This window comes from Cucurbita moschata, unplaced genomic scaffold (assembly GCF_002738365.1).
Source record: "Cucurbita moschata cultivar Rifu unplaced genomic scaffold, Cmos_1.0 Cmo_Scf00008, whole genome shotgun sequence".
NCBI lineage: Eukaryota > Viridiplantae > Streptophyta > Magnoliopsida > Cucurbitales > Cucurbitaceae > Cucurbita > Cucurbita moschata.
This window is the reverse complement of record NW_019268524.1, coordinates 3,104,940-3,121,862: the sequence shown is the minus strand read 5'-3', so window position 1 is coordinate 3,121,862 and position 16,923 is coordinate 3,104,940. Positions and strand designations below refer to the sequence as shown.

At 37.4% G+C, this 16,923-nt stretch overlaps 4 protein-coding genes across 9 annotated transcripts; 2 read left to right on the top strand and 2 right to left on the bottom strand.

The window, feature by feature from the left end:
- Positions 1–1,582: 1,582 nt before the first annotated feature.
- Positions 1,583–5,006, top strand: LOC111446751 (VAN3-binding protein-like). 4 transcript variants are annotated; one of them, XM_023085693.1, is made up of 11 exons: positions 1,583–1,880; positions 2,347–2,386; positions 2,483–2,791; positions 2,896–3,161; positions 3,239–3,304; positions 3,437–3,505; positions 3,600–3,972; positions 4,059–4,226; positions 4,351–4,400; positions 4,530–4,587; positions 4,658–5,006. In XM_023085693.1, the coding sequence occupies exons 3-11, from the start codon at positions 2,761–2,763 to the stop codon at positions 4,855–4,857; spliced, it is 1,281 nt and encodes a 426-aa protein (XP_022941461.1). In that variant the 5' UTR covers positions 1,583–1,880; positions 2,347–2,386; positions 2,483–2,760; the 3' UTR covers positions 4,858–5,006. The 4 variants fall into 4 exon arrangements, with proteins under 4 accessions (XP_022941461.1, XP_022941460.1, XP_022941459.1 ...); XM_023085692.1 differs by lacking the exon at positions 2,347–2,386 and having other exon boundaries at positions 2,435–2,791; XM_023085691.1 differs by having other exon boundaries at positions 2,347–2,791.
- Positions 4,924–6,222, bottom strand: LOC111446752 (protein JINGUBANG-like). Its single transcript, XM_023085695.1, has one exon. It carries the CDS (start codon positions 5,962–5,964, stop codon positions 5,047–5,049), a length of 918 nt encoding a protein of 305 aa, XP_022941463.1. The 5' UTR covers positions 5,965–6,222; the 3' UTR covers positions 4,924–5,046.
- A 1,409-nt stretch (positions 6,223–7,631) lies between these two features.
- On the bottom strand, positions 7,632–13,090 carry LOC111445898 (carotenoid 9,10(9',10')-cleavage dioxygenase 1-like). Of its 3 annotated transcripts, none has more exons than XM_023084431.1 (14): positions 12,988–13,090; positions 12,758–12,901; positions 12,445–12,547; positions 11,732–11,994; positions 11,471–11,650; positions 10,598–10,676; positions 10,427–10,508; positions 10,289–10,351; positions 10,057–10,195; positions 9,671–9,983; positions 8,986–9,053; positions 8,740–8,901; positions 8,496–8,631; positions 7,632–7,984 (listed from the first exon to the last, which is right to left on the bottom strand). In XM_023084431.1, exons 1-13 carry the CDS (start codon positions 13,078–13,080, stop codon positions 8,515–8,517), a joined length of 1,806 nt encoding a protein of 601 aa, XP_022940199.1. In that variant the 5' UTR covers positions 13,081–13,090; the 3' UTR covers positions 7,632–7,984; positions 8,496–8,514. The 3 variants fall into 3 exon arrangements, 2 of the variants coding, with proteins under 2 accessions (XP_022940199.1, XP_022940198.1); XR_002710942.1 differs by lacking the exon at positions 7,632–7,984 and adding an exon at positions 8,136–8,253 and having other exon boundaries at positions 8,338–8,631; XM_023084430.1 differs by lacking the exon at positions 7,632–7,984 and having other exon boundaries at positions 8,301–8,631.
- Positions 13,091–14,974: 1,884 nt separating this feature from the next.
- Positions 14,975–15,811, top strand: LOC111446782 (dehydration-responsive element-binding protein 3-like). Its single transcript, XM_023085731.1, has one exon. It carries the CDS (start codon positions 15,129–15,131, stop codon positions 15,705–15,707), a length of 579 nt encoding a protein of 192 aa, XP_022941499.1. The 5' UTR covers positions 14,975–15,128; the 3' UTR covers positions 15,708–15,811.
- Positions 15,812–16,923: the final 1,112 nt, after the last annotated feature.

Below are 16,923 nucleotides of genomic sequence, written 5' to 3'. Positions count from 1 at the left end.
ACCGGTTTCAGTGTTCAAATTCTCGATTAAACTGTGCGTCAATCTGGGAGAGCAGTCCAGATCGAGACTCGAGAGATGGGTTTGGAACCAATGACGGTTCGAGGAGTCGAAGAGCAGCGAGCCGGGAAGGGAGGGCAGGGGAATAAGCTTAAAACGGAGCAAGTCATCTGCTAGAGAGGAAAAGGAAACGTTCCCGGTAGAAACTTGTCCCTAGTAGGCGAGTTAAAAACGTGAGACTAACATGAATACATAACAGATCGAAGTAGACAATATCTACTAGTGTTTGACTTAAACGGTTACAATTTAACATTGACTACAGCTAGTTATATCATTCGTAATAGTCCAAGTCCACTTTAGCCTGTTATGTATGTCGTCACTTTCGTAGTTTTAAAATGTGTCTACTGGGAGAGGTTTCTATACCCATACAAGAAATGATTTGTTCCCTTCTCCAACCAACCGTGAGATCTCACAACCTACACTTTTATGGGCCTAGCATCCTCATTAGCACACAGCTCGGTATTAGACTTTAATACCATTTGTAACCGTTAAAGCCCACTGCTAGTAAATATTATTCACTTTGATTAGGTAAGTATCACTGTTGGTCTCACTGTTTTAAAACGCGTTTATTAGGGAGAGATCTCCACATCCATTTGACTCGCACTCCATTCTCATTCCTTTCGTGAACTTCAACTTTTAAGCCATTCTCAATACCAGGAACCGAACCAAATCGAACCGACGGTACCGAGTTTGGATCGGATAGGCCTAGCCTGTCTCGATGGATCCTTCATCGCTCTCATTCTCCTCCTCCTCATAGGTCACCACTTTTAAGAAACTTTACTCGCTCTCAGTAATAATGATCCTCGTGCTTCACCTGCTCACTCTGCCTTCTGCTACCATCATCGCCCTTCGCCTTTCACAATTGCTTCCCCTATACCAAATTCTGTTCCTACATTCAATTAATTAATTATTATTATTATTATTATTTTAATGTTATGTATCACTGTCAACATCACGAACTTAAAACAGGTTTCTACACCCTTATAAGATAGACATTTGGTTCTTTTAAGCATAGTTGTCAGTCTCATAGTTTTAAAACAATTTTCTATACTTCTATAAAAAAATTCTTCATTGGAGAGGACGTGGGATCTCATAACTCACTCTCAGTGACCTAGTGTTCTCGCTAGCACACCCACCTAGTATATGATGTCTGCCTCTAATACCAATTATCACAACTCAAACCCACCACTAGCAAATAGGATCTTTTTTGAGATTTCCCTTTCGAACTTCTCAGTTTTAAAACGCGTTCATTAGGGAGAGATTTTCACACACTTATAAAAAAACGTTTCATTCTTTTCTTCAATCCACGTAGGATCTCACAATTACTATTTTACTCTCCTGTCGTAAGAACTTGTTAGCTGAAGTTAATAAATCTTTAAGTCGTCTCTTTAGCAAAATTAAAGATTTTAATCTCAATCTTTTTTATCGAAAGGTTTCGAAACATTTTCTACATTATCTTAAAAAAAAAAAGAAAAAAAAAAAAAGTAATGAATTGGAGTGGCACCGCATTCAAATAGATTAAGGGGGGGAAACAGGTTAGATTCGATAATAACACTAATGCTTATTGTTGAGTGCCTGAGATTCAGGAGGCACTAGGGATAGTGCCACTATATATATATGTGCCGCTTTCATGATTATCCATTACAGCACCAATTATGAAAGTTGGAAAGTGAAAAGATGGCGTCTCCCATGGTGGGTCTCATGTTTTTGCTTTCTCTTTACCACTTCCTCTCATTTTTAATTACACACAGACGTCATCCTTGGGATTATCCTTCTGATTATCATAATTATCGATTCCCCGTGCCTCTCAAACAAACCAAAAGGTATGGCACACCAATCCACTACCCTTCTCACCATTTTTAAATGTCGCACAGTTTAAAAGCTTCGTTAAAGTAGTATATTGTGTTGGTGTGTATGGTATAAATGTGGATCTGTCAATCATTAGATGTTTATCTGCAGTAAAAGTTCATGCCCTATAAGAAAAAGATATGGGATTTTCTTTTTCTAGGCTAGGTCTGGCGCTTTTTTGCTAATGCAGGCTAACTGTTCGACGAAAGTCCTTGGACCCTTTACTTTGTTTTTTGAGTGGATAATAGTATGGTTAATCTTCGAGAAAAGTTTACAATAAAGAAACAATTGGGATGGAAGGAAAATATTAAGAATCACGACCATGATATTGTCCACTTTGAGTATAAGCTTTCGTAACTTTGCTTTGAGTTTCCTCACAATGTCTCATTCTAATATAGATGTATTTTTTATTTATAGATCCATGATCATTCTCTAAATTAGGTGGGACTCCTTTTAAGATTGAAGTTTTTAGCAAAATAAGGTAGACATTCTTTTTACTACTCTCTTAGTTCTGTTTTGAAATTCAAAGGATGCAGATACCCATGTACAATATTTCTTGCTTTACATTGTGATAAAGTCTGTGAAAGACAAATGAGTAACCATGGCAATCATGAAGATGGCTTATGGACGATGTCAGTTTAAATGGAAAACAAAAAGCAGCAAAAACAAATGCACTATCGACCTTGAAATGGGGCCATTTTTTAGTATGTAAATAGAATTCGTGTCCTCTTTCTGGCTTTCATTTTCCTCAATAAAGTGAGAGAATCTTGAAACTCGGGTCCAAAACGTGACTTCCCATTTCATTTTTCTCTGTTAAATACCCCAAATGAGCTCTGAAGACTGAACGAACAAGTCATGCTCGTTTCTCTCAACTCAGATAAGGAAAGTAAGGCCATGCATAGTCACTTCTCTTGACATTACTCTAATCATTATTTTGGCCAACCTAAACCAGTGATTACTTGTTTGATGTGTTTGTTGAATTGGTTTCAGTGAGTTCATGTTTCGTTAAGTGTTCATCAACTCGGCTGGAGAACATTGATGAAAATGGCCCTGCAAGTTGGTTACCGGGTTCATGTGTTCTACCTGAAACTCCAATTGAGTCCATGGAGTTTCTTGGCAGATCCTGGAGCCTTTCGGCTAAAGAGCTCTCCAAAGCTCTTTCCACTGCCAATGCTTCAAGTCATGTTCAAAATTCAGTGGTTGGGCTTCTTAGTGCTGAAGCACATGATTCAAACTCCACAGTCTTGAGGGAACCAGTGAGATACCGCTTTCAATTCCCTTTTTAAGTCATGTATTTTCTGTTTATAAACTGGCCATGTTCTTAATGTTACAGCTACGTCCACACTTACCCAGTGGAGATAGTCCTCCTGCTTCCCCAAGAGGAAGTGACGAAATGAAGGTATTTTATTTTGAATATCTCGCGCGCGCGCACACACACACACCAGAGGAAAGATAAATTATGTAAACTTGATATTTTTTGGTATGGAATCTCCCTCAAATTCTCTGAATTGCACATTCTTATTTTGAGCAGGATCTAGTATTACTTCACCAAGCATTGAATCCAGAGTTCCTTTCCAATCAGCATCTACTTGGAAATGGGGTATGTCGCATTCTTCCTTCAACACACACACACATACATGGGAGAAAAGAAGCAAAGTCTATCATATTCATCAATTTTTTTCTCTCTGTTGCAGCTATATAAGAGCATATTGAGAGGCAACAAAACATTAGGGAGGTGGATGAAGGATCAAAAAGAGAGGAAGAAGCAGGAAATCAGAACACAGAATGCTCAGTTACATGCAGCTGTATCTGTGGCAGGTGTTGCTGCTTCAGTAGCAGCATTTATTGCAACGCTCGTGCCGCAAGAAACATCATCAGGTAATCAGAAATGGCCATCAAAGACATCAGCAGCAATTGCTTCTGCAGCTGCTTTAGTTGCATCTCATTGCATAGAGATGGCAGAGGAAATGGGAGCTAGCCATGAACACATCTTGAATGTAGTTAACTCTGCCATCAATGCTAGAACTAATGGAGATATCATGACCCTAACAGCAGGAGCAGCTACAGGTGCTAAGAAAACTTCATAAGCAACTAATATTCAGAACTCATGAAGCAAGATACAAAATACTTACAGGATTAGCTTACTTGTGCAGCTCTAAGAGGAGCTGCAACCCTCAGGTCAAGGCTTGAGAAAGGGTTGGGAGGCACAAACTTTGGGGCGGGAGAGGATAAGGTCGAAGAAGAAGGGAAAGAATCAAACATCTTGATAGCTATTAACTTTGTTTCCAGAGGAGGAGAGCTTCTCAAACGCACAAGGAAAGGTATTGGGTACAACCAAAAATAAACAAAATGATACAGTTAGTACGCATTTTTAGCTTGAATAATGTTACACATTGTCAAATTCTGGTGTTGATTTCACTGAGATTCGAAACATGGTGGTGGCAGGAGTTCTCCACTGGAAGCAAGTTTCTTTCAGCATAAATTCTGATTGGCAGGTAAGACGAGAAATGGTTGAAAAAGTTACTTGAAGTTGTGATTGATATTACAATGCAGCAAGTTTCTTTACACTCTGATAACCTTCTGTTGGAAATAAGTACTCAGAAGTAGAATGTGTTTATATACAGGTCGTGGCAAAATTGAAAAGCAGGCACATAGCAGGAACATTTACCAAAAACAAAAAGTGTAAGGCAACGCTCCATACACACAACAAACCATCTCTGCATCTATATTGATGAACTATGTTCTGTTTCAGGTGTGATCTCAGGTGTGAACTGTGATGTTGCAGCATGGCCCGAGCGGGAAACGGAATCGGACGGCGACGAGCAGAGGGCTTACTTTGGTATAGTAACAACAGATAGAACAATAGAGTTTGAATGCAATGGAAAAGGAGAAAAACAGATGTGGATTGAGGGGATACAATATATGATGAACTTTCGTGCCTACATGAAATGATTGACCCTAAAAGATTGAAGGAATGTCATGAAGCTGCTTTCTAGAGTTTATTGTGTTCTTCTGTTGGCTGTTACCCAAGAATCTATCAAAGATTTGAGATCCTCTTGTAGTTTCAAGTTCTTGACAAACAATGAATTGGGGCCTTTCAATTACCATTTTTCATCTACTGAAATGAAGGATTATATTGTTCTAATAGTTAGAAGCTTGAAGCTTCTTCTCAACCCAAGAAGGAGACAGGACAGGACTCATCTCATAAAGCTTGTTCATCTTCAAATCCCCACCATTGTTCTCTTCTTCAGCCAACATTACCTTCACTCTCCAGACCTTAAACGACTGATCCAAACTCCCACTATAAACCAAGAAACTCATATCCATGTTATCCATTTCTAAGCTCCCAGCCAGGCACCTGACCGGCCCTCTATGCCCATCAAGCACCGCCAAGCACTCATGGTAACAACCCCCCTCCTCCTTCCTCCATATCCTCACCGTCGTATCCTCCGACCCACTCAACACCAGCCTCTCCACCACCGCCAAACACAGCACCCCAAATCGATGCCCTTGCAAGAACCCACCATGGTTATATCTGTAAGAAACCCTCTCCTTTTCCCAAAAGTTGATTGTCCCATCAGAGGAACCAGAGTAGAGGATCGTCTCGCCGTCAGAGTGGGAGCTGAGAACGACAGCATTCACAGGGGAAGTTTGGAACTTGAGTGTCATTGTGAGTGTGTGGGAGTTCTCCCGGTATAGACATCGCCAGATTTTGACAGTTCCATCAGAGGAACAGGTGAAGAGACAGCCATCATTTTGGTTGACTGTTATGGAGTTGACTTTGTCCTCATGGGCGAGGAAGGAGTCAACGCATTTTCGGTCGGAGATCCGCCAGGCTTTGACGGTTTTGTCGTGGGAGGCGGTGTAGAGGAGGTCCTGGGCGTGGTAATAAGCCATGCAGGATATGGTGTCTTTGTGGAGATGGGTGGTCTCTGTTTTGGAGAATAACAGGAAAGAGGTTCTTTTGGGGAGTGAACATAGCTTCTTGGATGTCAGGTTATGTGAAGCTGTGAAATTCCATACTCTGATTCTTGAATCTCTGTGTGATGTGAACAACATGTTTCCTGTTATACACGTGAATTCAGCTCACTTTTGGTCCATGAAATTATTAAATGAGTAGCTACTAATGGCATGCTTGAAAGGAAATATACCATAGGCAGCAATGGCCCAGACGCCGCCCGCAGCAGCCTTGAGGTACCCACGGTCCATGCAATCGGGCTGCTTCCATGCACGAACGCGGCAGCTATCAGAGCCAGTAAACACCACGCCATTCGAAATAGCGATCGAGTATATGTTCCCTTCTCCACGATGAAGCGACGCTATGCAGTGATGAAGCAAAAGTGGCGAAGGGGTCCGTAAAGGAGACAGCATCCAAGGCGATTCAGGGCTGGGCGGAGGGGTCGGCTTCATCGCTTTCGAACCCGGCTGCTCGCCCATTACTCGTTCTCTTTGTGGCATCGTCGTTTGCTTTTCATCGTCCAGCATTATGCTGAGTAAGGAGTTGTTAGCATGGAAGGCCATGGCGTTGGCGTTGGCGTTGGCGTGCATGGGAATGGGAATGGGACAGAGAATAATGGGCGGAGGAGGAAGGAGCGTTATGTGTATTTAAGAAACAGTTGATGCGAGGAGTGCGTGGCTGTCGCGAGCTGTGGCTAATGCTCGGCAAACAAGGAGTTGATTAATAAATTTTGGTAATTAATGTCACACTTAATGTGCCTCATTGAGTGTATATAACTAACAAGAACATTATATAATATGTATTTTAATATATATATATATATATATTTGGGGGATTTTTGTTTTCTTTAAATGGGTTTGGTTTGAATCATAAAATGTATTGAATTATGTGCTTTTTTGGTAGTTTATAGCTCATTATTGCTCTTCATATCTTTTTTTCATGTCCCTTTCTTTCAAATTAACTATCTTATAATTCTTTTTAACCCGAGTGAAAAAGTATTTTATTATATAATTATTGATGGTTTTTTTTTATCTTTATTATTGTTGATGCAGGTGTGACAATTAATTTATAGTGAAGAGGGAAAATATCCCTTCTCCCCTCTTACACTAATTTAATTAATTTTTAGTGAGGAGGGAAAATCTCCCTTCTCCCCTCTTACACTAATTTTTTCCGTGTGAAATTTCTTATTTAGTTTTCAAAAGGAATTGGTTTTTCTAAAAACTTTTTTTCTATTTTTTTAGAAAAATACTCCTTTCAAAGAATTTTTTAGTGGACAAATTCCATTTAAAAAAATAAAAAATAAAATAGATTAATAAATATAATGGGTTTAATATAATTTTTATACAACTTAGTTTTTCATCTTCCCATCTTCCATGTGAAAAGTGAGGTGAGGTAGGGAGAGGGAATTTGAGGTAGGGATGACCTATTTACTTAATGGAGAAAAATCTCTCCCCATTTCCTCTCTCATTTTCGACCTTGTTTAGGGTAGGTCCTCATGGGAATTCAGCGCGGTGACCAGTCACATTAATGACTTAACCTCTCGTTCATAAATACTATAATAATTTAAATGAGAATTTTGTTGAGGAAGGCAAGGAAAAAAGACATTGCTCTACTCAATAGTGTTGGCTACTACTTTTTAATCTCCTCTCTTTCCCCCCCACGACCTTTTGTTCTATTGCCTTCAACTTCATCCTAAATTACGTTAAATATCAAATATAATGTTTGTTCTCTTTGAACCCAAAGTATATGATAAAAAAAAAATTGAATATTAAACTAGGAGTTGCTTTGGTATTGTATTTAATTATGATACCATGAATATATTAAAGAGCTATAATTATAAAGTTGCTACTTGCACCTAAACAATTGAAATAGGGACCGGAGTTATGATGATTATACCCAAAATTTATTGTACGCATTAACTATTTGTTGAATGAGATGAGCGTGGAAGCCCTCATGGAATCCATAGCTTTTCTTGGTGGTCATCATCTCTAGGGACAAAGGAAGTTGACCACTGCAAAAGGAGTTGTTCTCTAACATGTGATACCGCCTTTAATGGCTCTTGTAGACACTCTTTTTGCTGCTGCAACTTTCCATTAATGAACTAGAAAGGGTCGTTTTTATCTGGTATATATCAACTTGGAAATAAGAAAGGACGTAACTTTCCATAGTTATAAATGGAATTAACTAAGAAAATTTGTATTTGTTACTTTCAGGCTCTTCTAAATGTAACTCTCCTAAGCCTCTAAATAAATGAAATAGGGATCTGACACGATTTTTATCTATCTAGTTATGCTCGAACTCACGCGATCACATAATTTACTACCTGCACCTAAACAACTGAAATAGGGACCAGAACTGATACGATCCTTATCTATCTAGTTATGCTTGAACTGACACAATCACATAAGTTGCTACCTGCACCTACACAACTGAAATAGGGACAAAACTGACACGATCCTTATTTATGCTCGAACTGACACGATCACATAAGTTGCTACAGGCACCTAAACAACTGAAATAGGGACTAAAACTAACACAATCCTAATCTATCTAGTTATCGAACTGAGGTAATCACATAAATTACTACTTGCACCTAAACAACTGGAATAGGGACCAGAACCAAGATGGTTACCATTTATCCGACGAATACATTATTTGTGGAATGAAATTGGCATGAAAGCACCATGGAATCCATAGGGAACTCTGTGTGGCAGTGTGATTTTGGCTACTGGCTCGTCGCTGAACCTTTTTGCATCAACTATATATACCTGATATGGACGGAAAAAAAAAAAAAAAGAACCCATATAAAAGAGAGAGGTTAAGAACTTGATTAAGCAACAAAATTAATGAGTTAACTGTTAAGAAGTGGAATTAACCTGAGACGTATTGGTGATCTCATTATGAACATGGGCGATAATCCAACCATCATCTTCTTGGAGGCTATCTTCTCTGGGCACAAAGGAAGCTCCGGTGCAAAAGGAGTTGTTCTCAAGCATATGGTACTCCACTTTTATTGGCTCTTCTTCTGAACCTTTTAGCTGTAATGGACCCTTCATGGAGTTAAAAGATGTACACAAACTATGCAGGATGGTGAGTTTTTCGTAATTGGGAGTTGGAATTACCAATGAAACTTCACCACTTTGAGGCTCTTCAAAATGTAGCTTCGCCAGGCCTCCAAATTTAAACATCCCTAAATCAAACAACATTATTACACCAAACCAAACCAACTACCTAAGATAGTTTCAAAGTTTATGAGTCAATTTAAGACCATATAGATGTTAGGGCACGAATTTCCGCAATAGTATGATATTATCAAGTTTGAGCATAAGCTCTAATGACTTTGATTTATGGGAACCCGCAATGCCTCGTACCAATGAAGATAGTGTTTTTACTTATATACTCTTGATTTTTCCATTATTTAGACAACGTACGACTCCAATAATCATCTCCTCAAACAAAGTAGTCATCTATTCATTCCAGCACTATTCAAGTCAACTTCTTCTCTGGAGCACACCGTCAATCCAATAGAGCTCTATCACAGCTCTTCATTATGACTACAACTTCGATACTCACAGCTTTTTTTGTTCGACATTCAAGAATTCTATTGACATGACTAAATAAAGAACATAACTCCTATACCACTTGTTAGGGATAACAATGCAATGGTTTACTTTTATCTTAAACTCTTACCAATCTAGGTAGTATCCTTGTTATTTTTCTCTTACTTCGTCAAAACTTACACACACATCATCAAAGTCTAGTCTCTTGAGTGGCTACTAAGCATTGAAATTTGTTGATAAGTAGTACCTGAGTTAGAGCTAGCGACAGAGTCAAGAACCTGAGCGTATCCATATCTGTTTTTCAAACCAGTGAAGGCTGAGTTTATGAAGGGAAAATCCATGGAAAATTGATTTCCAGTTAGAAATCTCTCTCGAGCCTCCCCTGTTTTGAGGTTGAGCCTCCATTCGTAAGCACAAGACAACAACGACCCATCTTCAGCGTTCTGTTCATCAGTTACATGAACTGGTTTGAATCTCTGAGAGAACCACTCAAATTTGTTGAGCCCCTTTTCAGGTCCAGGTATAATTGAATCAGTAGCTCTACATCCCCACACCACAACCTAATAATATTGTTCTTCAGCAACTCAAATCAGTAATATTAAACTTTTTCTTGAGTTTGGTAATACGATTAACCTCATTTTGGTGTTCAAAGCAGTTGAATAGATGCATAGTGCAGTTAGGTTTCACTTCAAACCATTGAATCGAATCGGCGTCTCCATAACGAGGCATCACTCCGATTTTAGCGTACCCTTCTTTCTCGAATTTTATCAATCTACAACACAACGATTGTTTGAATTTCAGAATTCGGAACCTAATTTGCGCTATAAAACAGAGATGAATTGGATTCAGAGGAAGAAAAACGTACGATCCGCCTCTGATTAATCGGTTCAAATCGATGGTTACGGGGTAATCCAAAATCACATTGAACCTGAATTCCGATTACATAACACAATAAAACACTCTGTTTATTGAGGAAATTAAAAGGCAAAGCAGGTGAGTTTACCTCCGTGTAACGCCGATCTCGTGGGTGAGGCTACTTCTACTCAGTTTGACGTCCACTTTATGAACCATTCGCTTGCCGTCTTCTGCGATTAAATAAACAAAAACAAGAGTTTAGTGAGTAGAAATAGAGAAATTGTTTGCGGAAGAACGTCGTAGTGAAATCAAAATTGACCAGAAATAATTCCAATTTCCATATAGGGTTTGGTTGGAGCGATGCCCATGATGACCAGTTCGCCGGTGTCCGGAGCTTTCTGCGATGGGGAGAGAAGAAGAATGTTATGAGAACCCACTCAAATTGGGCGGGAAATTCCCATTTTAGTGAGAAATATTAACAAAATCGGGGCAATGGAGAGGGATTACATTCTCATTCGCATCTCCGACCCCGATCCCGACCCCGACCTAAAAGAAATGAAAGATAAAACGGGAAGAAATTTTTTCTCATCAGCTAAACGGGTTAGGAGACAGGTATTACATTCCCATCCATGTCTTCGACCTCGTTCTACTCCTTGCCCCACCCAACTTTTATACATATAGACGTCAGGTACCATTGGCGACTCTTTGTTGTGTATTAGGGGCAATATTCTAATCTTCCTTTACGAGACAATACTATGACTTGAATTTGGAAGGAAAAGAGTTGAAACATAATTCGAAAACCTTAATTAGGTCACTTGAAACACGAACGCAAAAAAATCGAGCCATGATCGATCTTTTCTGCTATTGTTGTGAGGAATGTTCAAGTTCGATAATTCCGACACGTAAGATCAGCAACCATACCCAAAAATGGGTTTGGTCATGGCCAATTTTCGTTCCATCAATCCACTCACGTTTGTCAACATCTTTTCGGCCCATTTGATAGCTACAAAAGTTGTTTTTGTTTCTCCAAAATATATATATATATATAGTAAATAAATAAATAAACTTTAGAACCCGATCTTGATCTCTACTAACTGATCTCGGAGAATGTTGGCTCTATTCGCACAACATAGATGAGCCAAATTTCACTGTCCGGTCCCGTAGACATGAATAAAGAGATTTGAAGACGAACCTTAGGATGACTAGTAAAGGGTCGATTCCAAGCACGACAAACATCCCAAACTCCCAAGCTTTGCAAGCTCATAATATCAATCTCTTGGGGCATAGAGTTTTCAGCAACGGAGTAAAACCTGCCAGAGTGCTCAATCACGTTGGTGTTGCTCATGTCTTTGTTCACTTCACCAAACCTAAGCTGTCAAGTTAATAGCCACTTGGTCAATGTCTTAATGATTGTGGACATGGAAGGCCTAAAGTGAACGGAAAATGGGCAGACCCAGTTGAGAACAAAGGCAGCCACAACGGCGAGTGCGTCGCCTTCCACTGCAGGAAGGAACGATGGTCTGTTTTTTACGTGTTTTTCAAACTGGAATGAGTCAGTTTGGACATATCTATTGTTGTAATACAGATGCCATTCGCCATTGATGTTCTTCTTGAAGTATATGGCGTGGAGCATTCCTTCCCCTTCCACCCATATGAAACTCGACCTTCCCAACATTGATCGGGTCCATTTTAGTCCTCCAAATAATGGATTTGGTCCTGTAGATTCGTGTTTAAAATTTTTCAAAATACTCAATCAACCCCACACTATTTGGGTTGGGTTACGAACTTATTTGAATTCAAACAAAAAAAAGGTTTTGTTTGGTATTGATTGAAAATACGTCTAGTTGAATCTATTTTTTTTTTTTAAATACAGTTTTAGGTATATATATATATTGAAAATAAAATACAAATTTTAATTAAATATTTAAAAAATAAATAAATAGTTGTTTTACCCTTCTTTTTAATAAAAATAAAAATTTAAATAAAGAACTTACCCATTTGAAACAAATTCAATTTAAAAATTTTATATTATTTAATAAAAGTTATTCGAGGAGAAGAAATTAATGAAATTTTATTAACATTAAAAATAAATTTCAAATCTTTAAAACTTATAGGAATTAAAATTAAAGAAAAGGACCATGATTATTTATAAAGTAAAGAATTTACCATTTCTTAGGAAGATTCCTTGTGGAAATTGTTGTGGGAGTGTGCCTTGGATATCGGCCACAGCAACAGGCGCTCCGATCTCTTCAACCGGCGCAAGGTTACTCTGTTCATAATTAATATACCCAACAATTAACACGACTCTCTACAACGGTATGATATTATCTACTTTGAGCATAAGTTCGAGTGATTTTGCTATGGTTCCAATAGAGAGAGTATTTGTTAATTATAAACTCATGACCAATCCTTAAATTAGCAGACGTGGGACTTTTATTACGAAACCCAACAAAATAATTAAACACCCAAAATTAATTACCTGATTTGGGTGAAGGGTTTGATCCGAAAATTCAAACACGGTATCAACAAACGCATCCACCAATTTCATGCAACCATTTTTTAGCTTCTGAACTATGTCTACCCGGACATGTTGCTGTTTCAGTTTCTTCCCCGGAATCAATGGCTGCTCATAAACACATTAATTTCTAATTATTATATATATATATATATATATAGAGAGAGAGAGAGAGAGAGAGAGAGAGAGAGCACCATTGAAGAAGAGAGATTGGATTTGCAGGGATGAATGGAGAGGGAAATGGAAGGGCTGCGAGTGGGGGAAGAACCAGGAAACATCAACATCATGCCGGAACGTCCCATGTGGCTGTCTCCTTCTGCTTCTGCCGGCAATTTTGTTCCGCCTTCCACCGGTGTGTGTGTTTATATACGACCAACCCACACATTAGGATAAGATTTCGAGTTTTAAATTTAAATAAACTTTTATTGTAACCACTGGCCACTGTAACCGATATTGTCATTTTTTGATTCTCAGTTCTAACTTAGTTAAAGACTTTAAAACTGGTCTGACAAACAAAAGTTTCGACTATAAATAGTGTTTCATTCTCCTCCTCAATTAACGTGGGATTAGCAATTTGAACTATTCAACTCAAATGATCACGTTCGTTAGATTTTTTTTAGTTGGGTTGAATTTTAGAAAATCAAAATTGGACTCAGCTGGCCGATGACCAACCAAAAAATAGGGTTCCAACCCAATTTTTTTTTTTTAAATTATTACTAAAATTTAAAATATTTAATATTTTGTAACTGATATTAATCATTTGAGTTTAATGAAATTTTAGTTATTATGTATATGAGGTATAAGTATAATTTTTTAATAATTAAAAAAACAACCCGACAACCCAATTCAACCCGGAAAATAGAAGGTTGAGTTAGATTAGGTTGGGTTGTGAACTCTATTCTAGTTATTTGAATCATAAAAAATTTTGAGTTGGTCGGATTTTTTCAACTCAACTCATGTACACTACAGATTTATATCTATTTAAGGCGGTTTCTTATTACATTTTTTTAATATTATTTTTCTAAGATTTAAAATATAATGTGAAATATTTTGATATAATGAAACTATAAAAAATAAAATATTGACATGTTGAGGATATATTTTATATATAGATTACAAAAATTGGGGTGAAAAAATTAAAAATAGAGCATTCTAAGACAAAAGAAACACTTTGTAAAATAATTATGAATAATTATTATTCTTTTTATAGTAAACAAATGGGTTGGGACTTGGGATACCTCACCTAAAGGGTACCAAATAAGCTTGATGAAGCAAATATGCCAATTTGGCCGTACCCGCCGTATAAGACATCCTTCTCATCTAACTATATGGAATATGCTTTAATTTTATAATACCGATGATTTATGATTGATTAAACAACGACGTTACTAAATTCAATTAAAAATTTGTGATACCGAGACCACGTTTTAATAATAGCGAAAATGACTAAAAAATACTTGAAAGAATTGAATAAATCATGCTGAAATGACCCTATTTGTAGAAGGGAGAAGTAAGTAATGTGATCATGTCATGACGTTGTTGTTGTTATTTGATATGTTTTATTAGACACCTATGAATCGAAATTTATCTTAAACACGACATGGGTTCTTTTGTCGTCGGTCTCTTCGTCGTAGTACTAAAGATAGAGTCGCCATGTGTGTATCCACTGTGCATGTAATATCACGATTTACCCGGTAAAGATGGTTGTGTTCATTCATGAAATAATGGGTTTTTGAGCATGAAATTGAGTCAGAAATAAGATGTGACGTGAGATCTATATGGGTTAGAGATGGGAACGAACCAAACATTCTTTATAAGGGTGTGGAAACTTCTCTCTAATAGACATGTTTTAAAAATCGTAAGGTTGACGACGATACATAACAGGCTAAAGTGAACAATATGTACGAACGATGAACTTGAATGAATGAAGAGGATAGGATAGACCAAGGTCAAGGTTGTTGTGTGCCATCGTGAAATAATGGGTTTGTGGGCATCCATATCAATTGGAGAGGGGAACAAACAAATCATTTTTTACACGGGTGTGTAAATAGTCACATAAGACTGACAAAGATACGTAACACTACGAAAAGGATAGGGGAGAGAAAAGAAGCGTGAAATTGGGGCTTCCCAAGGAGAAGATAAGCGATAAATGAACGGTGGCATGAGATCATGACTGTGGGAAGAAGAAGCAAGAAAACAAATGAATTGAGACCCGAAAGGGACCCCTCTCCCCTACTCTACACGCCCTAGGCGAAGCAAGAAGAAGCAGCAGAAATACCCATCATTTAGAAATGATGCACCAAAACTGGCGGAGACTCTCAAATTTAGCACAACAATGTCACAAACAGAGGAGCCTCCAACCCAATCCATCAGCCCCACCAGCAGCAACAGCAGCAGCAGCAGCAAGCGCGTTCGAGATTCCAGCAAGCACCCACTCTACCGCGGCGTCCGAATGCGCGCTTGGGGCAAATGGGTGTCCGAAATCCGCGAGCCGCGTAAGAAATCCCGCATTTGGCTCGGCACCTTCCCCACACCCGAGATGGCCGCTAGAGCCCACGACGTCGCTGCCTTATCCATCAAAGGCAACAATTCCGCCATTCTCAACTTCCCTGAACTCGCCCACTCCCTCCCCCGCCCTGCCTCCTTCGCCCCTCGCGACATCCAAGCCGCTGCCGCTAAAGCCGCCCACATGGACCCTTCCCAATACTCTGCTTCCTCCGCCGCCCCCGACGATTCCGACGACCTCGCAGAGATCATCAAACTCCCCAATCTAGGCACCAACTACGACCACTCCATCGGCAATAACGAATTTGTCCTCATGGATTCAAGCGAGAGCTGCTGGGCTTATCCGCCGCCCTGGGTTCGAACCATGGAGGATACAACGGAGGATGGTAATTTCTTGAGGGATTATTGAATTTAGGCTTAATTGTATAAATGGGTTTATCAAAATTTGTAATTAGATTGTTGTTGTGTTAAGTTACTACTGTTTTTAATTAATGCATTTAACTTTCCGTGGTCCTTCCTTTATTGGTCATTAAATTTTAACCCTAACACAGATCATGAAATTAATTACCACAAGGCTTCTGCATGGGAGAATATACATCTCCGTTACAGTCACTCACTCAGAACCCAGAATTAGTGACGGTGACAGTGAATTTTTATTTACCATAAATGAGAGGTCAAAAACTGACTGATTTCACTGTCAGTTGGCTTGGCTCTAGATTTTTGCATTTTTTATTTTTATTTTCAATAATACATTATATATATATATATATATATATTGATTTTTAGTAATAATAAAATAAGAAAACCCAGTTCCGTCCAAAATTAAATTTTCAACCTTTGGGAAACTCCAATTTTATCTGATCCAATGGGACACATAAAACAGTAAAGTGCAATCATTTCTTATTTCCTTTTTTTCTTTTTCTTTTTTTAGTTATTATTAAAAAAAAATACCCATAAAATTTATATTTTATATTAAAAAATATTCTTAAATTTTTAAGAGTTTAAATAATATTAGAAATTTTCAAAAATACCCTTACCTTTGTTTAATAATTTGTTTAAAAAATACCGTTTAATTTTTAATAGTATTTTAAAAACACTCCTCATTAATATCTTTCAATTTTTTTAAAATGTTCAAAATAGTTATTGGCAATGAATTTAAAAAATACTCGTAATAATTATAAAATAGCATTAATGCTCTTATTCTTTATAAAATAAATATTTTAACAATTATTAGTGTGAGTATATAGACCAAAGTATTTTTTAATATACATTTTATAAATTATTTTTGAAACTATTTCGAAGGTATTTCTTAAACAAAATATATTTTTGAAGTTTTTTTTTTTAATATTTAAGGACGTTGTTAAAAAATTTATTTATTTATTTATTTTTATATTTTTAGACAAAATATAAAATTTAAAAATATTTTTATTAATTTATTATTATTATTATTATTTATCAGTTAACATATTATTCTTATTATTATTATTTATTTTAATCACAACTTGACTCCTTGTTTTTGTTCCTATTTTGTTTCACTTTATTCAGGCAAACTTATCGGTCCTCTTAAAATATATATATATATATATATATATATATATATATATATATATATATATATATATATT